General features: G+C 41.0%; 1 protein-coding gene across 1 annotated transcript in view; it reads left to right on the top strand.

Annotated features, from left to right (window-relative positions):
* LOC129110550 (dual specificity calcium/calmodulin-dependent 3',5'-cyclic nucleotide phosphodiesterase 1C-like) overlaps positions 1-22,988 on the top strand; it is a 61,888-nt gene that overhangs the window by 36,046 nt on the left and 2,854 nt on the right. Inside the window, exons 14-16 of the mRNA XM_054622646.1 lie at positions 2,373-2,493; positions 12,020-12,183; positions 12,485-12,754. Of these exons, the coding sequence (XP_054478621.1) occupies positions 2,373-2,493; positions 12,020-12,183; positions 12,485-12,754 (555 nt within the window). The remainder of the gene's footprint in view (positions 1-2,372; positions 2,494-12,019; positions 12,184-12,484; positions 12,755-22,988) is intronic.

Below are 22,988 nucleotides of genomic sequence, written 5' to 3'. Positions count from 1 at the left end.
GGGTTTTTTTCCTCCTGAAAATAATTCCAGAGTGAGCATTCAACATTTTCTGTTTATTCAAATGTATTGTAAGATAAACATAATATCACAATAAGTTGGTAATGGACTTGCATGTTGCATTTCTAGTCTTCCGAATACTAAAAGTTCTTTACACTACTGTGTCAGGCACGGCCTCCAGGAGCAACTTGGGGTTGGGTGTCTTGCCCAACATCGACATGGACTGGAGTGCCCTTATGTTTTCACGGTTGCAAATCCCATTTATCCGCTGAAGCAGAGGAAGGCAGAGGTCGATTGCGGTATCTGCTCTAACCCGTCCTCTCCTCACCATGTGCCACGCTCACCAACTTCTAGAGCAGCTCTTTTGATCTTAAGAGGGAGGACCACTCATACTTCAGTCTCTAGGATACACACAGCTTGGTTATAGGCCTTCCTGGGCCGGCTGTGGCACACAAGGTAAAGCGCTCGTCCCGTAACCACAAGGTTGGTGGTTAGAACCCCTCTACAGTCAACATACCGAGGTGTCCTTGAGCGAGGCACCTAACCCCCAGTTGCTCCCCGGGCGCTTCTTAGCAGCCCACTGCTCCTCCGGGATGGGTTAAATGCAGAGAATTGTAATTTCCCCATTGTGGGACTAATAAAGGCTTAATTATTATTTATTATTATTATTATTATTATTATTATTATTATTATTCCAATGACTGAAGTCTTAGTCTGGAGCTTCACTGAGCCGACCATGTAACAATAGTATTGTTATGCGGTTGTTGTTTCCGCAAGGACCTTTTAGAGGGCAACACAGGTTTAGTGAGTTGTGCATGTATGCTATGTTGTATGAGCTCTGCTAAGTTAATAAAACAGCGTAAGCAGCTGGAAATGCTTTATCCGTCCATTCTGTATAGTTAGTGGAAGACAGAACAGAATGAAACAGACCAGACCTCTTGAGGCGTCATCAACAAGATTGTTTTCGCTGTTTATGTATATCCATTGAGACCGATCTGTGTTGTCACAAAGGAATGAGACTCTGTTGGCTACATAGATCTTAAACCTAGTATTGTAATTTCCAATATACCTGAGCCCTGTTTGGCTATTCTTCAAGAACACAGAAGGTTTTAAGTCTAGGTGTAATTCTTTACTTACTACTTTGTCAACCTTCACCAGCAGTGCTGCAGCCTCCAGCTCCAGTCAAGGCACTGGGATGAGCATTAAAGGAAGTACTCTGGACTTTCCTAGTACAAAAGAAACATGCAGAGCATCCTGAATGTTGCCTTGCCTAACTCACAGAGCCATAGGCTCTTTCACTGGAGTCAGCAAAGTGATACAGTTCTGCACATTTGGGTGTTCCGTAGCTGTTAAGTTTCATACCACATGAAACATTGAAGCGTTTAATCCTTTCCAAACTGTTTATCGATTCAATCCACTGATCTGAGATAGCCTCGGGACAAAGGTCCTTCCAAAAAACTGCCTCGCTGGGAGAATGAGAGGAGCGGGAAAGCCGAGAGCTTACAACAGAAAGCATGCCTCCTCAGGCATGTGGCTTCTGGCTGAAAAGAATGTTGAACTGGAAATGGTCAGAGTCCACACACCGCTGCAGTGTTTGTGTCAATGGGCCAATAGCCCACTGAGTGAGCTGAAATCCACCATTGCTGCATTATGAAATTAGGTCATGAAAGCAAAAGTTAATTTCAGTAACATTGACCCCAACACACATTGAGTTTAATATATAATAAAGAATATATTCGTAGCATTCTAATGCTATCAGTATTGTTTTTGTACTCCAAATATTGAGAAAAATATGTCACTTTACATGCTGACTTTAACCAAGTCATGATTTTGGGAAAAAGGCCTTTAAAGTTTGCAGTACATTTTGATAAATCAAATGTATAAATCAAATTCATCTAGACATGTTTACACAAACACATACTGTATACTGTTCACTGTGATTTAAAAGATCACCTAATGGAACAAAGGCACACACACATTCACATGCAAATTTATGTCAATTTAATTTTTTAACATTTTAATTATGTTTGAGGACGGGCTTATGTGCACAGAATAGAGGTCTGCAAGCCCATCGGGACCCAACAAACTGAGTTGATTGGGGTCGGGCTTGGGCAATCTTTTTATTTATTTGATAGACTGGGCTCAGGTAGGACTCAGGCTCATTTAACTTTTCTCCATTCATTGTGCTAGTATTTCCCTTTTAACTACACTGTATGAAATATTGTTATATCGTTTATATTATACAGTACATCATATAAATATGAAATATCTGACTAACTAGATAGCCTAACAAAATCTAATTAATTCTTGGTATTTACAAGAACAAGCAGAAGGTAAAGTCAATTTTAATTGGGCATGTCAACCGTTTCTTGCAGGATTCATTGACTTCATCGTGGAGCCTACATTTACAGTGTTGACAGAAATGACCGAGAAGATTGTGACGCCGCTGATTGAGGAGGCATCGCGCTCTGGATTGACTGGCTTCAGACGCTCTAGGTGACACACAAAAGACCCTCATGTTCTGCATGACATTCCTGAGACTAATGCTATTAGATAATACAGTAGTTTCTACACTACAGTATCCTGTAGTGTAGAAAATACCTCCTGACACATATAAAATCTGTCATGTTTCTATGATGATGATGAGTCCACCCTCACAGGTGATTTCACCATTCATCATCATCTATCTTTCTGCCGCTTTAGATGTCTTCTTGGAGGAAATTTCCACAACTAAATGTGTCCCTGCACAACATAGGACATAAACATAGTTCCTATGTATTATAAATACATTCAAAATCAATATTCATGAAAATAAGTTGCATCAAATAATAAAAAATAATAATTATGGTAGTTATATTGTCCATTGCCATCAGCAACAGTGTATTTTCACCAAAAGAATATGTCAAATACTACCCATAGTTTAATTGAATATTAAAAAGCAGCTTCTGGACGGAGGATATGCCCTGCTACATCAATGCTGGTGTTAATATTGACATTGTTGGAGCCACAATGTTTTTGTTATTTTTATTTTATCTTTGTAAAAGCACAAGGACGTGCAGTTCTGACATTGAACACAGGGTGGGGCACTGATATAGAAGTGCTTATAGGTAATTGCATGGTGATAAGAATCTTGTGTTTTTTTATGTGTTGTGTAACACATTGGTGTGAGAGCGTGACATGCTTGGAATCATTGGTCGGTGAAAGCAGATAGTGATTCAAAACTATGGACAATGTCAAACTGTGAATAAATGGATCAACAGATCCAAAGATAAACATCACACTGGACAGTGGTTTGTTTTGAGCCTATAACACATGTCTGAACAAGTCGCCCATCAGTTGCTTAAAGATAACATCAGTTATTTTGTCACTACAATTAAATCAAAAACTGGCTTCATTTGAACTTGTATGGTCCATTGTTTGCAGCCGGGATTCAACAATTGTTTGACTGGATATTGTTGGATATCTGGGTTTAGCTTTGGATTATAATTGGACAAGCAACCTTCACCATGGGGAAACAATGCATGACAGGCAATATGAAATACAATTCATTAAAAAAAAAAAGAGGAAATGACAGGTGTGTAAGACAAGCAAATATCGGTCACAGATGTAATCTCATGAAGAAAAGGAGAAACATGAGATATGGCTCAAAGCAAAAATGTTGAGTGTTGAATTTATTAATGCTGTGAATAAGTGGTTTTCAAATGCACACATTTCAAAGCTTGCTGAAAATAATTATGCGCTTCACATCTACCAAAGAGACAGAGCAGTCCATGCAAATTAAATAAAGCCAATGGAACCATCATTGAGCAGTGCATTTGTCTCTCTGCAGATATATCATACAGGGGCCAAGAAAAGTGATGGGGTTATATCAATCTGACCAGTACAGGTGCAGTCTAATATGGGTGACAAAGTCACCCATATTGGATGGTATTTGTGTGCTTTACATTCAAGCTGACGTGGAGTTGTTAAAAAGCACCAATGCCTCAAAAATGGTTGAAAATGTTAGGAACCTATTGGAGTGGGTTATAAATAGTTCCCTTCAAGGATGCAGTGATTAGTGGGGTAAGAGTGGCTACCCTGCTTTTACTGTGAGCTCCATAAAAAGCTCCATAAAAAACTCTGAGGAGTTGTTGAATAATCAGTACAATCAGGATGTTTATGAAAGGTCATCAGAGGACAAAAGGGAGTAGTCTAGGGACATTTCAGAATGTCCATGAAATTCATGGAAATCATGAAATGTTCAGTCAAGCTTAAAAAAAATGGGCATTATAGTTTGAATCTTCCCTTAAAGAAAGTAGAGGAGGAGTGGCCTGCTAGCAGCTTGGATTCCGACATTGCCGCTGAAAGGGAACTGATAACAAATGCAGTGATTGTTGAGGATACACCAAGTGCCACCTATCAACTGATAACATACTATTTTGACAGGAAAAGTTTAAAGAGGGCAGTTGCAAAAAATAAACGGAGGGTTATGAATATGCAGACATGAATGGCAAAAAATTTGAACAGGAAATGCATCAAATTAAAGCTGCAGTAGGAGGACAGAGTTTGACTCCAGACGATCTTTTCGGAGGATAAACATCTATCCTTTTGCTTCACTCAGCAGTAAAGGTTCCATGATGAATTGGCTGTATTATCATCTGTCAAATGTGAGGTGAAAATGGATATCACCATCTACAAGCTGGACCCTGTTCTGGAAGATGGATTGCTTAGAGTTGGAAGGCAGCCATGCCTGAGGAGTCACCCTTTCCAAAGACCAACACAAACAGGTACATTCACAAACAGGTTGGGCCATTGTGGAAGAAACCACATTCTCTCGAGATTACGGAGGATTACCAGTGCTAATGCTACAACAAGAAAGATCCTGTCCAACTGTGGCTTCTGTAAGCACCATGAAAGGAAGCAAAACATGTCTAGGCCTATTGAGATCAAGAGAAGACGTTACCTTAAAAATACTATGGAGTAATGTTTACACGTATGGCATATAGAGTAGTCAACTTGGAAGTTGCCCTCTCTTTGGATACTGACGGTTTGTTTGTACAAGAGGAGAATACCTGACAATGGAACCAACTTTATTGTTGCTGAAAAGGGAGTTGAGTGAAGTTCTTGCTGCTTCACAGGAAAATACAAGCAGCTTTTCTACAGGAAGAAATAAAGTGGAACCTCAACCCACAAACAGCTTCTCATCATGGAGGTGTATAGGAGCGCATCATGAGGATGGTTAGACAAATACTAGCATCTGTTGTACATCAACAAACCCTAAGTGACAAGGGATTGCATACAGTTCTGCGTGAGGTTGAAGCCATTCTAAATGATTGCCCTTTTATGAAGTTATCTGGAGGTCCCAATGATCCAGAAGCTCTTACACCCAATCACAATGAAATGAAAACTAGTTTTACCACCTGGACTGTTTGAGAAAACCAACCTCTACACTAAAAGTAGATGGAGACAAGTATAGTACAGAAAATACCTGCCTTAGCTCTAGGTGTGTCAAAGGTATGGAGGACCCGCTCCAGTCTTTTTCCTGGAGACATTGGACTTGCTGCAGATTCTACAGCTCCACATAGTTTATTTTCTTCTTCGGTAGATACTTACTCATTCAGAAAAGGACTACCGCAAACTGTGGGTTGACTGTGGCTCAGTGTTAGAGCGGGTTGTCCTTCAATCAGTGGATTGGTCAGTCCATGTCGATGTGTCCTTGGGCAAGACACTTATCCCAAATTGCTCCTGTAGACTGTGCCTACGGTGTGTGAATGGGTATGAATGGTTAGATGGTCCTGATGGGCAAGTAGCACCTTGCATGGTAGCCACTGCCATCAGTGTATGAATGGGTGTGAATGGGTGAATGATGACATATAGTGTTAAAGCACACTGAGTGCTCGGAAGACTAGAAAGTACAAGTAGAGTCCATTTACCAAGACCAGCATGCTGTATAGGCCAGTGACCACACTTTGTCTTCTTCAAGGAGCAGAAAAATAAGTTGTTATATGTGACCTCCTACCCTGAGAGAATTTTTTTGGTTGTTTGTTTGTTTTGTTTGTTGATAAATTTTGACATGGATTTATTGGCTCCATTATATAAATATGTATTGAATTTTTTATGCCCTCCTGCCATTACCAATAAGGTCCGCTGAGTTGGAGCCATAATGTTTTGTGTTTGTTTTATTTTATTTTTGGAAAAGCACAAGGTTTAATGTATACATTATTATAGAAGTGCATATAAGATAAGATAATCCTTTATTAGTCCCGCAGCGGGGACATTTACAGGATTACAGCAGCAAAGAGGATAGTGCAAACAAGAGACATAGTAAATAAAAAAAACACAAGATCAAAATAAGTATTATAAATGAGCAATAAAAAACAGTAAAAAAACAGTAAAGAACAATAGAGAATCCACAGTAACTGAAATTAAATATTATATATACAGACAGAAACTATTATGAATATTGTATTGCACAGTGTATTAGTGTATTAGTGTCATGTGGTCTGCTGGGAGCAGAGCTGGTTGTGCAGCCTGACAGCAGCAGGAAGGAGCGCGTCGATTTCTGACGAACGGTCAGTGACTTTTGCTTCAGTTTCTGACGCAAAAGGGTACCCTTGCGCTTCTTTTTTCGACGCATGGGGTTTTCAACTAGTTACAATGTAACCCTTTGACGGGGGACCCGATGGCTGCACATAGAGACGCTATGAGCATTCATATCCCATTGGCTAACGGAGGACCTTGCGCTTCTTTTTTCGACGCAGGGGGTTCAACACCGCACTGGCACAAGAAAATGTGGGAACCCGAAAGTGCCAACAGTGTTGGCGCAATTTAGCTGTTGTTCGTTGTCGTGATTGTCTACCACGGCCCTTATTCTGTGCGGAGTGCGACGTCGTCATGCACACCAGACACCCCCTTCACAACCGAGATGCCAGTACTTTAGGATTTTTCCAGCCATTGCCCCCAACGACTACTGTACAGAATATGGACCTTTGCCAGTGTGGTAAGTTCTGTACAATGTATTTTAAGTACAAAATAACGTGTGTGTGTTGCGGGCATACATACTTGTTGTTATGGAGTCTAGTCTCACGAACGACCTGTTTTTCCGGTTTTATGTTCAATTCAATTCAAAGTGTTTATTGTCATATGCATAAATGAGATGTTCTCAGTTGTGCAATGAAATTCTTCCTTTGTTTCCACAGACTGAATGCCAAGATTTTTTTTTACAAGATAGATAGAACAAATAATACATTTAAGTTAAAATAAATAAATAAATAAATAAATAAATAAATAAATAAATAAATAATATATTATAACCTACGAACGTTTCCTGAACTCTCTATTTCGGAAGAAGGGAAGGTTTACGTAAAGAAACGTAAGAGCTTCCGAACCTCCGAGCTGCTTTGAAGGCGGCTGCGCAGTGCACACCCAAGCATCACGTTAACGCGCATGGAGAAATAGGATGTCACGGAAATCATGTCCGTTAGCTCTTCAATATAAGTCTGTCAAAATAAAAGTCCCTCAAAACAATCGTTATTTTGGGGATTCATTTATCCGCGTGAGAAATTTGAATTGTGGCGTGTGATAGTGTGTGAACTGGTTGATATGAGTGTGTCTCAGGGCCAAATGGTGAGACTTGGCAGCTCTGTCAGTTGTGAAACAAAGCGGACGGACGTGGTCTAGCAACGACCTCAGCTACCCAACACTGATCAAAAACACGATTGTTTCTCTCAATCAAAGCACCAAAACAGGACAACTGATGCCCAGAGCCTTAACCCATACATGTTGTGTAATTAACAAGGACACGTTGGTGTAGTTGTGTTGAGGAATGTCACAGATGTCACTGTAAAATCGCCGTTATTGTGCAGCCATCGGCTCTTCCGTTAGCCAATGGGATGAATGCTTATAGCTTCATATATTGCCGTGGAGGGATTACATTGCAATGAGTGGAAAACCCCTGCGTCGAAAAAAGAAGCGCAAGGTCCTCCGTTAGCCAATGGGATGAATGCTCATAGCGTCTCTATGTGCAGCCATCGGCTCTTCCGTTGGCCAATGGGATGAATGCTCATAGCTTCATATATTGCCGTGGAGGGATTACATTGCAATGAGTGGAAAACCCCCTGCGTCGAAAAAAGAAGCGCAAGGTCCTCCGTTAGCCAATGGGATGAATGCTCATAGCGTCTCTATGTGCAGCCATCGGCTCTTCCGTTGGCCAATGGGATGAATGCTCATAGCTTCATATATTGCCGCGGAGGGATTACATTGCAATGAGCCAATGGGATATGAATGCTCAAGCGTCTCTATGTGCAGCCATCAAAGGGTTACATTGTAACTAGTTGAAAACCCCATGCGTCGAAAAAAGAAGCGCAAGGGTACCCTTTTGCGTCAGAAACTGAAGCAAAAGTCACTGACCGTTCGTCAGAAATCGACGCGCTCGGAGTGAGAATGTGTTGCTCCTTCACACACCGGGGTGAAGCAGCCGGTGGCTGAAGGAGCTGCACAGAGCTGCCTGGGTGTCCTGCATGGGGTGGGAGGTGTTGTTCATCAGGGATGACAGCTTGGCCATCATCCTCCTGTCTCCCTCTACTTCCACCGTATCCAGTGGACACCCCAGCACACTGCTGGCTTTCTTAACAAGTTTATTTAGTCTCTTCCTGTCGGCTGCTGAGATGCTGCTGCTCCAGCAGACCACTGCATAAAAAATGGCTGATGCCACCACAGAGTCAAAGAAGGTCTTCAGGAGTGCTCCCTGCACTCCAAAGGACCTCAGTCTCCTCAGCAGAGTATAAGTATAATATACAGTATAATATAGTTAAGTGCTTGGTGATGAGAACAGGTGTTTGGGACAGGAAGCTTACGATAATAAACGTGCTGTGTAAGGTGTTGGTGTGAGAGCATGACTAGCATGCTTAGACTCATTGATTGCGAAATGTAGATAACGATTGATTGATGCTGATTTAATACTGTGGTTACAATGTCAAACTGTGAATAAATGGATCAACAGATCCAAAGACATTCACTGGTCAGTGGAACACATGTCTCCTTTGCCAAGTTCTCCTGTTTGCCCTCAGTGGATTATACATAACTTTAGATATTTTGTTAAAAGTCATTACAGAAATGTCTTTACAAATTTATAAAAATGTGCATGTAATGGTTGAAAATGGCTCAAAAAGCCATCTACTGTTTTAAATCAGCCCTTATCTTGCAAGTCCAATTCTGAGATAGAGTCTACCATTTTGGAATAATCTAAATCATAAAATACAAAAACAAAATGTCTATTTGCGCTCGGACTGCATGGTGGTGTAGTGGTTAGCACTGTCGCCTCACAGCAAGAGGGGCCCGGGTTCATTTCCCGGGCTAGACAACCTTCTGTGTGGAGTTTGCATGTTCTCCCCGTGTCAGCGTGGGTTCTCTCCGGGTTCTCCGGCTTCCTCCCACAGTCCAAAGACATGCAACTAAGGTTCATTGAAGACTCTAAATTGCCCGTAGGTGTGGATGTGAGCGTGAGTGGTTGTCTGTCTCTATATGTCAGCCCTGCGACAGACTGGCGACCTGTCCAGGGTGTACCCTGCCTTCGCCCATTGACAGCTGAGATCGGCTCCAGCACCCTGCGACCCTTAACTGGATAAGCAGGTTACGGAAAAAAAAAATATTTGCACTCGGGTGAGAATAGTCACACAGCAGATATTCGACTATTTGCACCCAGACAACTAGAGTTAGAATTGTAAGCTAGCCTAAAGTTCTCAGTGAGAGCATTTTCTGGCATAAAGATTTATGGGTAATAATATAGTAATAGTAGTAATCATATAAAGAGACAAAGCAGATCTAGTAATTATTGTGAATGACTGGGTCAAATTCAGGGCTTACCACAAGAGCTAGATCTGGCTGGCACCAGAAGATTCAGCTCAGGCATATGAAAGGCTGCCGGTCAGGTTGCTGGAACTCAGGACGGGATTCAGGCAACTGGAGTTATTGACTGCTTTCTGGCAACTGGAGCTTTGGATTGGTATTTGGCAACTGGAGCTTTGGACTGGTATTTCGCAACTGAAGCTTTTGACTGGATTCTTGCAACTGGAGCTTTGGACTGGTATTTGGCAACTGGAGCTCTGGATCGGATTCTGGCAACTGGAGCTCTGGAACAGATTCTGGCAACTGGAGCTCTTGACTAGATACTGGCGGCTGAATGACACTGAGGAGTGAACCCTTTTGAAAATGGAAACTTGAGGACAGGGAGGGCAGCTTGAATCTCATGACCCAGCTGTAGGTTGGACCAGTGGAGTGCTGGACAGGAGCAGGAGGGTGCTTCTACCTAGTGGCATCAGGAGGTCCCTGCGGCCACGTGGGAATGGGTATCGGCCAGAACCCAGGCAGAACATTTTGAGCAGGCTTGGCTGGGACACCCGACACAGGAACTGATCAGATTTCGGCCGGAAACCCTGACCCACAAAGTGGCTTGTGGTCTGGATGAGTGTCGAAAATCGAGCTAGACTGGGGAAACTCTGGATTACTGGGCAGCTTTCGGGATCGACATCTCAAGGACCTCCCAGGGCCAGGCGGGTTCACAGGTACAGGTTTGGGGCTAGAGCCGGCTGGCTGCAAACTCAAAAAGCCAGGCCTCATTGATTTGGAGGTAGGCTGCTGTGGGTGAAGTCTTCGAGAACCATGGTGATTCTGAACAGTCCATTAGTGGTCAGTTTGTACTTTCACATCTGCATAAGGCAGCAGCCAGGGAAGAAAATAGTACAAAAAATGATTGAAGGTTATTTTAATAGAAAACCCCTACCTCAGAGCCGACCCCTCACTTACACATAAGTGAGGGTTCGGGGGCAAATAGGGTGTTATTCTTGTTTCATTTGTGGTCTAATAATCCTTCAAATTCAGTCCCCCATATCATTATTTTCCAAGCTAGACCCTGCGTTGAAGCTTTCGTCATGCAGAAGTTGACATCTCTCAGCCCCTTGCCCATTTTTGTATTTTTTAAAGTTGTGCTGCGGGTGGACTTAGGCTGGGACCTGAGGGTGATGTTACATACAATTTGTGATGTCATATTTATAAAGAATGGAAGTTCTTAACTCACAAGCCCTCATTTATCATTATAAATGAAAGAGAAAGACAGGAAAAAGAAATTGATACATAAAACAGAATGTGCATAGGTATGAGAAAGGAATTTATCAGCTCAGAAGGGGCAAGAAGTTGTTTTTTTTTGAGTACATTTGAAATTAAATGAAAGAAAAGTGAACACAGGTGGAGATCATGGTACGACTTTTCTATCAGTTATGGACTAGGGCAGAGACCTATGCATTGTAATTCAGACTCTCCATAAGGCATCAGGAAAAACTATACAATTAAATTTGCAATGTTTCTGTTGATACAGCAGGTAAAATAATTATTGAACACGTCACCATTTTTCTCAGTAAATTGTTACCGACATCTGGTGAAAATTTCATGTCAATAGCACCTTTAGAAATATATTTACTGAGAAAAATGGTGACGTGTTCAATACTTATTTTACCCGCTGTATATATTTTTAACTATCATGCTTAAAACATTTTTTAATAAAAGGTCTAGTGTGTTGTCCCTGGGGTATCTAGCAGTGAGATTACAACCAACTGAAAATGTTCCTATCTGCCAAGTGTGGTTTGGTTTGTCCATTCTGGGCTAATGTAGAAAAATGGCGACCTGCTCCTTTTGTAGATATAAAAGACTCATTCTATGGTAAAAAAAAACAAAAACATTATACACTAATGAAAACATACTCAATAATATATGCCATTTGTGCCAACGGATCTCCCTATATCCTGCACACTGTTTCTTTAATAAATGCAACCTTAAGAAAATGAGTACTTTAAGACATTATATTATGCATATTTAAACCAAATGATCACAGCTGCATTATCAGCTAAACAAGTTAAAAATAGTACTTTCAAGTGTAATATGAAAGGTGTCGCTCAGTCCAACAGGAGACACTAGCTTTTTAACTTAAACATGACTGAATGGATGTGTGTATGTGTTTGTTTGTGCACATGCATATCTACACTGTCCACAGTGTCAACAGTATCAGTGGCAGTGATGGAAAGCTGCCCAGTGTGAGGAGTACAGGTTCAGAGGGCAGCTGCTCTCTGACCATGGTGGACTTTAAGAGCTTCAAGATCACATGGAACGAAGAGATTCACCACAACAGGGAGACATGGAAGGCCCAGGCAACCAAAGGTAGCCACACTCACCACTTAATATCTCTCACTCGTTACATGGCTCGTACGAATGGATTCCACATTTTCAAATACAGATCTGAGAACCAGCTCTAAGTGTGTTAGCTCTGAGAAGACATCCTGTGAGCTGTGGAAGATGTCGTTGGCGCTGGTTCTTTTGGGCCGATATAGGCATGTTCATGGACAAATAACCTTGTTAGTGCACAGTAACTCACGACAGTGTCACAAAAAAAAATGTTGTATGATAGATGAATATTGCATCTGTTAATGTGTGTGCGTGTGTCTGTGTGTGTTCTGGTTAGACCTGGAGGAGAAGGTCAAGAAGGAGGCAGAGGAGGGTGGCAAGCAAGAGAAGGAAACAGAAGAGGAGAAACAGTCGAGTAGTCCCAATTCAGGACAGGAGATGAAGACAAATATGGAGGGAAAGGTAGAGGTGGAGAACAGGATGCAGCAGGAGGTGCAAAAGTCCAAAGACGTGGAAGGAAACAATAATCCAGGTGGAGCTGCAGGATCAGGCCCAAATTACAACAAGAAGGCTGAGGGCGCTACAGAGAAGCAGCAACGGCAGAAGGGTAAGCATCCCAACAACTTCCTCCCTGTGGGAACACTTTCACAGTGTAAAGGGAACTAATTATATTTACTAAAGTACTCTGCTCAGGTAGAATTTAATTTTACTAATGAAATTCTAAGACATAAAATAGTGAAAAAGTCTTAAAATATAACATACATTTTTTTTTATAAATCTATCTATCTATCTATCTATCTATCTATCTATCTATCTATCTATCTATCTATCTATCTATTCAATTCAATTCAATTCAGTTTATTTTGTATAGCCCAGAATCACAAATTACAAATTTGCCTCAGAGGGCTTTACAATCTGTACACATGCAACATCTTCTGTCCCGGAACCCTCACATCGGCACAGGAAAAACTCCCCTAAAAAAAACCTTTAACAGGGAGAAAAAAGGAAGAAACCTATGGGAGAGCGACAGAGCGATCCTTCTCCCAGGATGGACAGAATGCAATAGATGTCATGTGTACAGAATGAACAGCATAACAGAGATACAACACATTCAATGTATATGACATAAATGATTCATATAATCACAGTAGTAAGCAGAGTAATGAAGGAAACATTAAGAATACTGATAAAAGCAGCAATGACTATAGCAGAATTAAAATAATGATATAGGGAATAGTATTAGTAATGTGACTAATAATAATAATCGAAGTAGCAGTGTTTGCCAGCCGGCTCACAACAGGAGGCACGACCACGGTCCAGGGACCACGACGGTTTGTGGAAACCTGCGAGGCGAGAGAGCAAAAGGGCTTCAGGGTGGAAGCAAAGCTAATATGCGTAATGGTACAGGTAATAGTAATGTGACTAATAATAATAATAATAATGGTAGTAGCAGTTGGTGTCAGCAGGGCCATAGCAGGAGGCACGACCACAGTCCAGGTACAGCCACGATTTATAGAAGCCTGCGAAGCGAGAAAGCACAAAGACTCCAGGGTAGAAGCAAAGTCAATTAGCGTAATAGTACAGGGAATAATAATAGTAATGTGACTAATAATGATAGTGGTAGTAGCAGTGGGCGTCAGCAAGGCCTCAGCAGGTGTATATATATATATATATATATATATATATATATATATATACAGTCAGGTCCATAAATAGTTGGACATTGACACAATTTTCATCATTTTGGCTCTGTACACAACCACAATGGATTTTAAATGAAACAATCAAGATGTGATTTGAGTGCAGACTTTCAGCTTCAATTTGAGGGTATTTACATCCAAATCAGGTGAACGGTGTAGGAATTACAAGACATTTTATTATTACTTATGGTCCCTTTTGAAGGGACCATAAGTTTTTTTACAACATAAAGCAGTGACAGACAATAAAAAATTTCAGATCACATCATGAGTAAACCAAAACTAAGACTCAGGTTATCATATCCTAGATCACACAGGGGCACATACCTCAGTCAAAAACATCTAGAACCAGATGAACCTTCCTCCAACTCCTTCAATCTATTTTTAAAAACACTTAAAGAGACCAGCTCCCGTAGACCCAAATCAGTCTGCAGCAAATTCCAAGCCGCAGTAGCAGCAAACCTAAAACCCCTTTTTCCCATTTCGAGACGGACTTTGGGGACAGATAGCAAGAGTAAGTCTTGCGAATATGTCACAGAGCGGAGACAGTAGCTTCCAGCATTTTTCTGATGAATTAAATTACATAGATGAGATGGAAGCAAGTTAAGAATTGCCTTATAAATAAGGACATGCCAATGATTGAGTCTACGGATGGACAATGCAGTCCAACCAACCCTAGCATAGAGGGAGCAATGGTGAGTAAGGGCCTTAAGATTGGTCATGAACCTCAATGCTCCATGGTAGACAGTATCTAAGGAGTGAAGGCATTGAGAAGATGCATGCATATATAAAACATCACCATAATCAATCACAGACATACCCAGTGAGCACTAGACCAGATTTAGACGTCTAAATCTGGTCTAAAACTGGTTGAAATCGGGTCTAAACGTCTATAGGCGTCTTTTAGCCGTCTTTTCAACCGGCTAAAACACAGTTACAACTTCAACATGTCACAAAACACCATTTGGTTGATAATGTGTTCTGTTGTAACGTAAGGCTGTAAGAGAGACGATATTAACATATTATATATATTATAGTATTCATGTAAAGTATTCAACTGCTCGATTTCAACGCTTTTAATGTTTCATATAAAAAGTAGGAAATATTGGACTTTATCGACTGTTTGTTGCTAAAATAAGCTTCTAGGACGTCGTAATCCGGTCATTTTTATACATTACTCATAATAAGAAAGTTCGTTTACAGCTGTAACGCACATGCGCAAGAACTTAGACGCTAGAGTTTGGAACTTCGACTGAACTGCACGAGAGCAACGGTCGAGACTGACGAGACACAACGACAGAACGGGCTGATGAACCCGAGGCTTCACGCTGCACACACTGTGTAAGTACTTCAACTACTGGATTCAGTTATTCAAAGAGAAGTTAGCATCATTAATATAATTCTAAGATGCTCACGATGCAGGTGAGGCTGCTAGCTTGTAGCGTTAGCATGTTAGCTTGTAGCTACTGCTACATGGACCAACAGTAAACATTAACATGTGTGTAAGTTAATGTTGATGTGTTTATGGGCTGTCGCTGTAGTCTAAAATACATTACAGAGAGCTAGTGGGGCTGTACACAGTTTAAATGGGAGGAAGTGAGTAAACTAAATTAATGAACAAACAAGAAGACGGTTTATAAGAACAACTTATAAACAATATAAAGTATTATAATGTGTAATATGCCAGTGAGCATGTTTCCGTTGGAAAGACGTTTAAAAAACGGCTATGGTCACCGGTGAACAGACGTTCAAGAGTGAATATGTTTTATAATTCTTGTTTACTTTACAGGCATCCATCTGAAACTGGCTCCTGGAGGCTTTGACAACGACATTAAAAGAAGAAACCGGAGATTCTGTTGTGTGTATTTTCAATTTCTTTGTAGTTGTATGACTAAAAACTAATTCATTGTTGCCTGTGTCAGATGGTCTTATTTGTCCTGTCAATGTAAACTGTTAATGTGTTACTATGACTACGTGTTTAATTGCTACATATTTTACTGTGAGCAGTTTGAGGTTCAAAAGACTTTTAGAAAAGGTTTATGTCTAAAAGACGTTGAAAAGACGTTTAAAAGACGTCTATGTCTAAAAGACGTCTAAAAGTGGTTCAAAAGTGAAAGTTTATTCAACGTCTATTTGTAGACGTCTATTAGACGTTCACGTTTAGACCACATTTAGACGTGATTTGCAATAGTGCATTTGTAATCCTCTATGTTGTGCTAATCACTTTTGAACCATTTTTAGACGTCTTTTAGACGGAAAAATGCTCACTGGGATAAAAGTAGCAGCAACAAGTCTCTTTTTAGCATCAAAAGAAAAGCAAGACTTATTTCTGAAATAGAAACCCAGCCTCAGCTTCAACTTCTTCACAAGTTGCTGAATGTGAGGCTTAAAAGAGAGAGAATCATCAATTAAGAATCCCAAGTATTTATATGACGTTACAGACTCAATCACATTGCCCTGAGATGTAATTATAGATGGAAGGTTCAGTGGCTTTTTCTTTGAGTTTGTAAACATCATGAGTTTTGTTTTGTCAGGATTCAAAATGAATTTCAACTCATAAAAGGTGTGTTGAACAGTGTCAAAGGCCTTTTGCAACTGAGAAAGAGCCTGATACTGTGTAGGAGCAGAGGAGTAAATAACAGTATCATAAAAGTGAAAATTTGTATTTGGCACATTTTGACCGATACTGTTTATATAAATTGTGAATAAAAGTACCCTGGGGGCACACCCTTTATTACTTTAAGAGAGCTAGAAGTAATGCCTTCAGCCAGGACACACTGTGATCTGTTTGATAAGTAATTTCCAAACTAACAGACAGTTTGTTCTGACAGTCCAATACTAAGAAGTCTGTGCTTCATTATTGCATGATCGACAGTGTCAAAAGCCTTGGACAAGTCAATGAAAAGGGCTGCACAGTGGTGCTTGTTTTCCAAAGATTCAATAAAATCGTTTACTACCTTTAATGCTGCTGTGGTTCTGTTTTTTTTCTAAAACCTGATTGATAATCAGATAAAATATTGTTTGTGAGTAAAAACTCCTTAAGTTGCTCACTCACAAGGGATTCTAGTGTCTTAGCTAAAACAGTTTGGAGATAGGCCTGTAATTGATTAAAAGTGTGGGGTCTCCTCCTTTTAACAGGGGAAGAACAAAGGCAGACTTCCATATAAGCGGAATTTCGTTTGAGACTAAGGAGAGATTAAAAAGATATGTTAAAGGAAAAAAATCAGCAGCTAACTTTAAAAAATATGGTTCTAGGTTATCCGGACCTGCCGGTTTTCCTGTGTCTAAAAGTTTAAGGGCTTTGTGCACCTCGGTGACAGTAACAGGCTTAAAACTGAAAGACTGACTAACAGTTACCTGATGACCAACCAAAACAAACAGGGGATTTCTCATGTAGATGGTTTAGAGTGTCAAACAGGGTACCAGAGGCAATTAAGTGCTCAATGAAACAGTTAAGCATTATGGCTTTGTCAGAGATGTCATTAGAGTCCTTGACAATGCAAGGGGGAAGCTCAATACCATTCTTATTTCCAGATAAAGATTTTATTGTCTTCCAAAACAGTCCTGGATTGTTTAGGTTGTTTGTTCAGAAAATGCTCAGCTTTAGCTTTTTTAATTGCAACTGTGCAAGCATTGCCTAAAAAGCAGTCAATCTGAATCAAGACCAGAACCCCTTGCCTTGGCCCAAGCCACATTGCGCTCATGTAGTAACTTGAATAAGTCTGGACTGAAACATGCAGTATCACGGCCTTTTATCCTGCACTTTTTGAGAGGAGCATGTTTGTCAATATTTTCAATAAAACCATCATAAAAGAATTTCCAAGCACTTTCAACATCATCAATAAGGTACATTTTTTCCCAGTCAAAGCCAAAGAGATCATGAAAAAACCCTTGTTCCACAAAACGTTTCATATTTCGCTTTATAATGATACGTAGCTTAGTTTTGGGAATTTTTGTATATCTAACTGAAGCGATAACACAATGATCGCTAATGTCATTTGCGAAAATACTGGCAGGAGAATATTTATGGGGAACATTAGTTAGGATAAGATCGATCAAAGATGATGTTTCAGGACATTTCAGATTTGGTCTACTGGGCATATCAACAATCTGGAAAAGATTTAGTGAGTCACATTGTGCCCTGAAATTATCAGACACTGGTTTTAACCAGTTCCAATTGAGGTCACCAATCAAAACAATTTCATTAAAATGTAATCCTGATATGAGGTGCATTAAAGAGGGAAGAGCTTCACTGACTGCTGATGGTGTCCTATAACAACCAACAATTGTAATACGAAGCATTTTAGATACCTCAAGATCAAGAGCCAAAAATTCAAATTGTTTGCTCACTGATTTAGAGAGTAGCACCTTTACATGAAACTTACTTTTTATAAAAATAGCAATACCACCTCCCCTATTTGGTCGATCAGTCCTATATACAGTATAACCATCAATATTAACATCCTTGTTTACTTAACAGATTTACTTAACCATGATTCAGATATCCATAACAATTACATCTGCATCAGTTGAGCGTGCCCAAATACGAATCATATCCAGTTTATCAAATAAGCTGCGTACATTCAAATGGATAAAACCTACACCAGCCCTTGATTTAAAATCAGCAGGAGTATTAAAACCTGAAGCTTCCTTGCTATTACACTTTGTAATATCAACTGGGCCAGGATTAGGCTGCACATTTCCTGAAATCAACAATAACAGAAAAATCAAGAATCTCTGCTTGGTCAAGTTGCCAGGCGCCTCCTCTCTTGATTTTATCAAGTTAACAAAATCAATGAGTGAAATGTCAGAGCATATAAAATATCTTTTCAGCACAGAAAGGCATAGAAGACGGACCAACATCACCGAATTAGAAGAGTCCGCCTGAAAGTGTCTTGGTTTCTGCCCAATTGATTCATGGGGAAAAGCGCTGGTAACCGTGTTGGGCATGATCAGCGGAGAGTGCACCTTCCTCGGTACACTCCCCCCGACGAGGATCGGTTTGCCCAAAGTTCCAGAAAAGCAGTGCTATAAGCAATAATTTCATTGTCAGTGCTGTAGTTCAGTTTGCAACAACAAAAGCAAACAGCTTTTAGACACACCTGAATCACAGGACCGCCGCAGAGGCAGCACAGCAGGCAGGCCCCGCTGCAAGCAGGCAGACACAGAGAGGAAGACCAGCAGCAGGCAGCAGTGCAGGTAGCAGCAGATAGCTCACAGGCCGGCGGCAAGCCGGCGGAAACGCAGGCAGAAACAAAGCGGCAAACCCAGCAGCAGGCAGCGGGAAGCGGCAAGCAGCAGACCAGGCAACCGGGAACAGCACACGGAACCACCACGAAGAAAAACCCACAGGCCAGCGGCAGGCCGGCAGGGACTGAGCCGCAGAGACAGAGCGGCAGCCACAGGCCCCGCAGCAGGCAACGAGAGGCGGCAAGCAGGCGGGCAGGTGAGCGGAGAGCAGAGCCGAGTAGGGCATCAAAAGCTCACGGGGAAAACTCACAGTGCAGAGTTGACATAATTCTATGTTTTTTCGCTCAATTCACGATGCTTATAACTCAACTGTGTGAAATCAGGCCTAGAGTGTAGTATTGAGGGCTCTCAGACCATTAAACACAGTAAAACAAACACACAATTACAGGACAAACAGACATGGAAACGCTCGTGCTGCCATCTTGGATGAATTAGGAAGTAATTAGACAATTGGCTGATCAGCTGGCCAGGTGTGTGTTATTCCCTCATTATTTCATTAACAAGGAGCCAGATAAAAGGTCTAGAGTTAATTTCAAGTGTGGGATTTGCATTTGGAATCTGTTGCTGTCAATTCTCAATATGAAGTCCAAAGAGCTGTTGCTATCAGTGAAGCAAGCCATCATTAGGCTGAAGAATCAAAACAAACCCATCAGAGAGATAGCAAAAACATTAGGTGTGGCCAAATCAACTGTTTGGTTTCTTAAAAAGAAAAAAAGCACTGGTGAGCTCAGCAACACCAAAAGACCCGGAAGACCAAGGAAAACAACTGTGGTTGATGACCGAATAATTCTTTACCAGGTGAAGAAAAACCCCTTCACAACAGTTGGCCAGATCAAGAACACTCTCCAGGAGGTAGGCGTATCTGTGGCAAAGTCAACAATCAAGAGAAGACTTCACCAGAGTAAATACAGAGGGTTCACCACAAGATGTAAACCATTGGTGAGCCTCAAAAACAGGAAGACCAGATTAGAGTTTGCCAAAAAACATCAAACAGTTCTGGAACAACATCCTATGGACAGATGAGACAAAGATGAACTTGGACCAGAATGATGGAAAGAGAAGAGTATGGAGAAGGGAAGGAACCGCTCATGATCCAAAGCATACCACCTCATCTGTGAAGCATGGTGGTGGTAGTGTTATGGCATGGGCATGTATGGCTGCCAATGGAACTGGTTCCTTCGTATTTATTGATGATGTGACTGCTGACAAAAGTAGCAGGATGAATTCTGAAGTGTTTCGGGCAATATTATCTGGTCATATGCAGCCAAATGCTTCAAAACTCATTGGACGGCGCTTCACAGTGCAGATGGACAATGACCCGAAGCATACTGCAAAGGCAACCAAATAGTTTATCAAGGCAAAGAAGTGGAATGTTCTGCAATGGCCAAGTCAATCACCTGACCTGAATCCAATTGAGCATGCATTTCACTTGCTGAAGACAAAGCTGAAGGGAAACTGCCCAAAGAACAAGCAGGAACTGAAGACAGTTGCAGTAGAGGCCTGGCAGAGCATCACCAGGGATGAAACCCAGCATCTGGTGATGTCTATGGGTTCCAGACTTCAGGCTGTCATTGACTGCAAAGGATTTGCAACCAAATATTAAAAGTGACAATTTGATTTATGATGTTACTTTGCCCAATTACTTTTGGTCCCTTCAAAAGGTTGGACCATGTATATAATTTGTTGTAATTGCTACAGTGTTTACCTGATTTGGATGTAAATACCATCAAATTAAAGCTGAACGTCTGCACTCAAAGCACATCTTGATTGTGTCATTTCAAATCCATTGTGGTTGTGTACAGAGCCAAAATGATGAAAATTGTGTCAATGTCCAAATATTTATGGACCTGACTGTATATATATATATATATATTTGTGGTAAACAGGTGCAGTAATTGAAAATAAAGAAAATAAAAAATACAAAGGCTTACTGGCATGGGTAGGAAGTCTGGACAGATTAACTGAGAATCCGCAGGAAAAAGGAATAAACAGACGGACAGACAGGGACAGGTTCCAGGTGAACGCATCAGAGGCTCAAAAGCAATGGCATCAAGTAAGAAAGCAACATTGCAACTTCAGCAATCCGACAGGGATTCAGTAGAAAAGCGCTGGTTTAATTCTGAAAGGCTGAGGAGGGAAAGTAGAAACAGGAGAGCAGGTGGGTGGGGAAGGTCACGTGAATGGTACTTAAGGGGATGGGGTTGCTGCAGGACAGAAGACAGAAGGTGGGAAAGCCTGGGGCATCTGGTGGAGAAATTGACAATGACAATGAACTGGTATCGGGGGAGTGGGAATGTGTAGCAGGAAGAAATATAACAGAAATAAAGCAAGCCAGTAACTCATCAGAACTGATAAACAGGAGGAGCAAGAATTAAAAAAAACAACTGAGTTGACCTGATGGGGTTTGAGCAGTCAAAATGTAATATGTCTCTAATACTCCTTGGTTGCATTTACATGGGTTAAAAAACAAATAAAACAATGGCTACACGAACCATCCAAGATGCCTAGTGTGTTAACAGGGTATAATGCTGACTTTGTAGATTTTGTTAATTTTTAGAGAGCACAAATTTACTAGATGTTGTCACAGTTAAAATAAGATTTTATACATTCACACACAGACACACACCTTAAAGACTACAATATTTCAATGATTCAAGGATCATTAATTGTCATTATGTAACACAGTGATGCATAACGAAATGTAGTTGTAGCCAAATTGCAAAAAAACAGTAGTACATTACCGTAGTGCATGTTTTTTGAATTGCAACCTAAGGAATGTGAACAACATATTACAACCCCAAAAATATTATATGGCCTACTGTAGCCGACTCTCGACTACCGTAGGTTCTCCCCAACACAGATATGGCTTCAGTGGGTAAGTTTAACAAAGGTATATTTATTTCATCCAAAGTACAACACAAAATGCGGACCGTCGTGCGCTCCGCTTCGCTGCCCGGCTTCTCGGGCGCACTCGGTCCCACGTTCCCGGAACGCCACCACTCTGATGGCTTCACGCTCTTGCCTCAGTCCTTGTTCCTCGTGTGTGACTGTTCCTCTCCCGAACTCCCGTCTGCTACTGTTTAAGTACATTCAGCATAATTAGCACCACATTGCAGCCGTGTTGATTGAACTCACCACGGCACTGTTCCCATGAACCACTCCCACACCTCTCTCGCCTGCAGCTGAGCGCAGACCACGCTCACTGCCACACCTACATATTAACATTCAAAATTCCACATCAGGAAAACATTGTCTGTCAACGTTGACTTTGTTTGAGCACTAAGCATCATTGGTGTAAATACAGAATCCACCTCCTCTCAGCCTTCCGGAGTCCTGCTCTCTGTGGCCTGGACAGACTATATAAAGAACAGCTGAATCATTGGACACTTACAACATTAAACATATCATGTGCAATATAACTTCTTTCAACATCCTTCAATATTACATTTCAATTTCATAAAACAAGATAAAATAATCCTTTATTAGTCCCGCAGCAGAGAAATTTACAGGATTGCAGAAGCATAGAGTGCAAACAAGAGACATAGTAAAAAAATAAGTATTATAAATGAGTAAATAAGTAATAAAAGTAATAAAACAGGAAAGAATATTAAAAAGTAAAAAAAGTACAAAAAATCCACAATAACTAAAAATATTATATATACAGACAGAATAATTATAGTGTTGCACAGTGTATTTATATTGCACAGATTTTTTAATGTGTTTTGTCGTCTATTGGGATGGCAGACAGAGCTGGTTGTGCAGCCTGACAACAGGAGGAAGGAAGGACCTGCGGTACCTCTCCTTCACACACCGGGGGTGAAGCAGCCGGTGGCTGAAGGAGCTGCACAGAGCTGTCAGAGTGTCCCGCATGGGGTGGGAGATGTTGTCCATCAG

The sequence above is a fragment of the Anoplopoma fimbria genome, chromosome 21, assembly GCF_027596085.1.
Source record: "Anoplopoma fimbria isolate UVic2021 breed Golden Eagle Sablefish chromosome 21, Afim_UVic_2022, whole genome shotgun sequence".
Classification (NCBI taxonomy): Eukaryota; Metazoa; Chordata; class Actinopteri; order Perciformes; family Anoplopomatidae; genus Anoplopoma; species Anoplopoma fimbria.
Note: the sequence above shows the minus strand (reverse complement) of the source record. Positions and strands in the feature narration are given on the sequence as shown.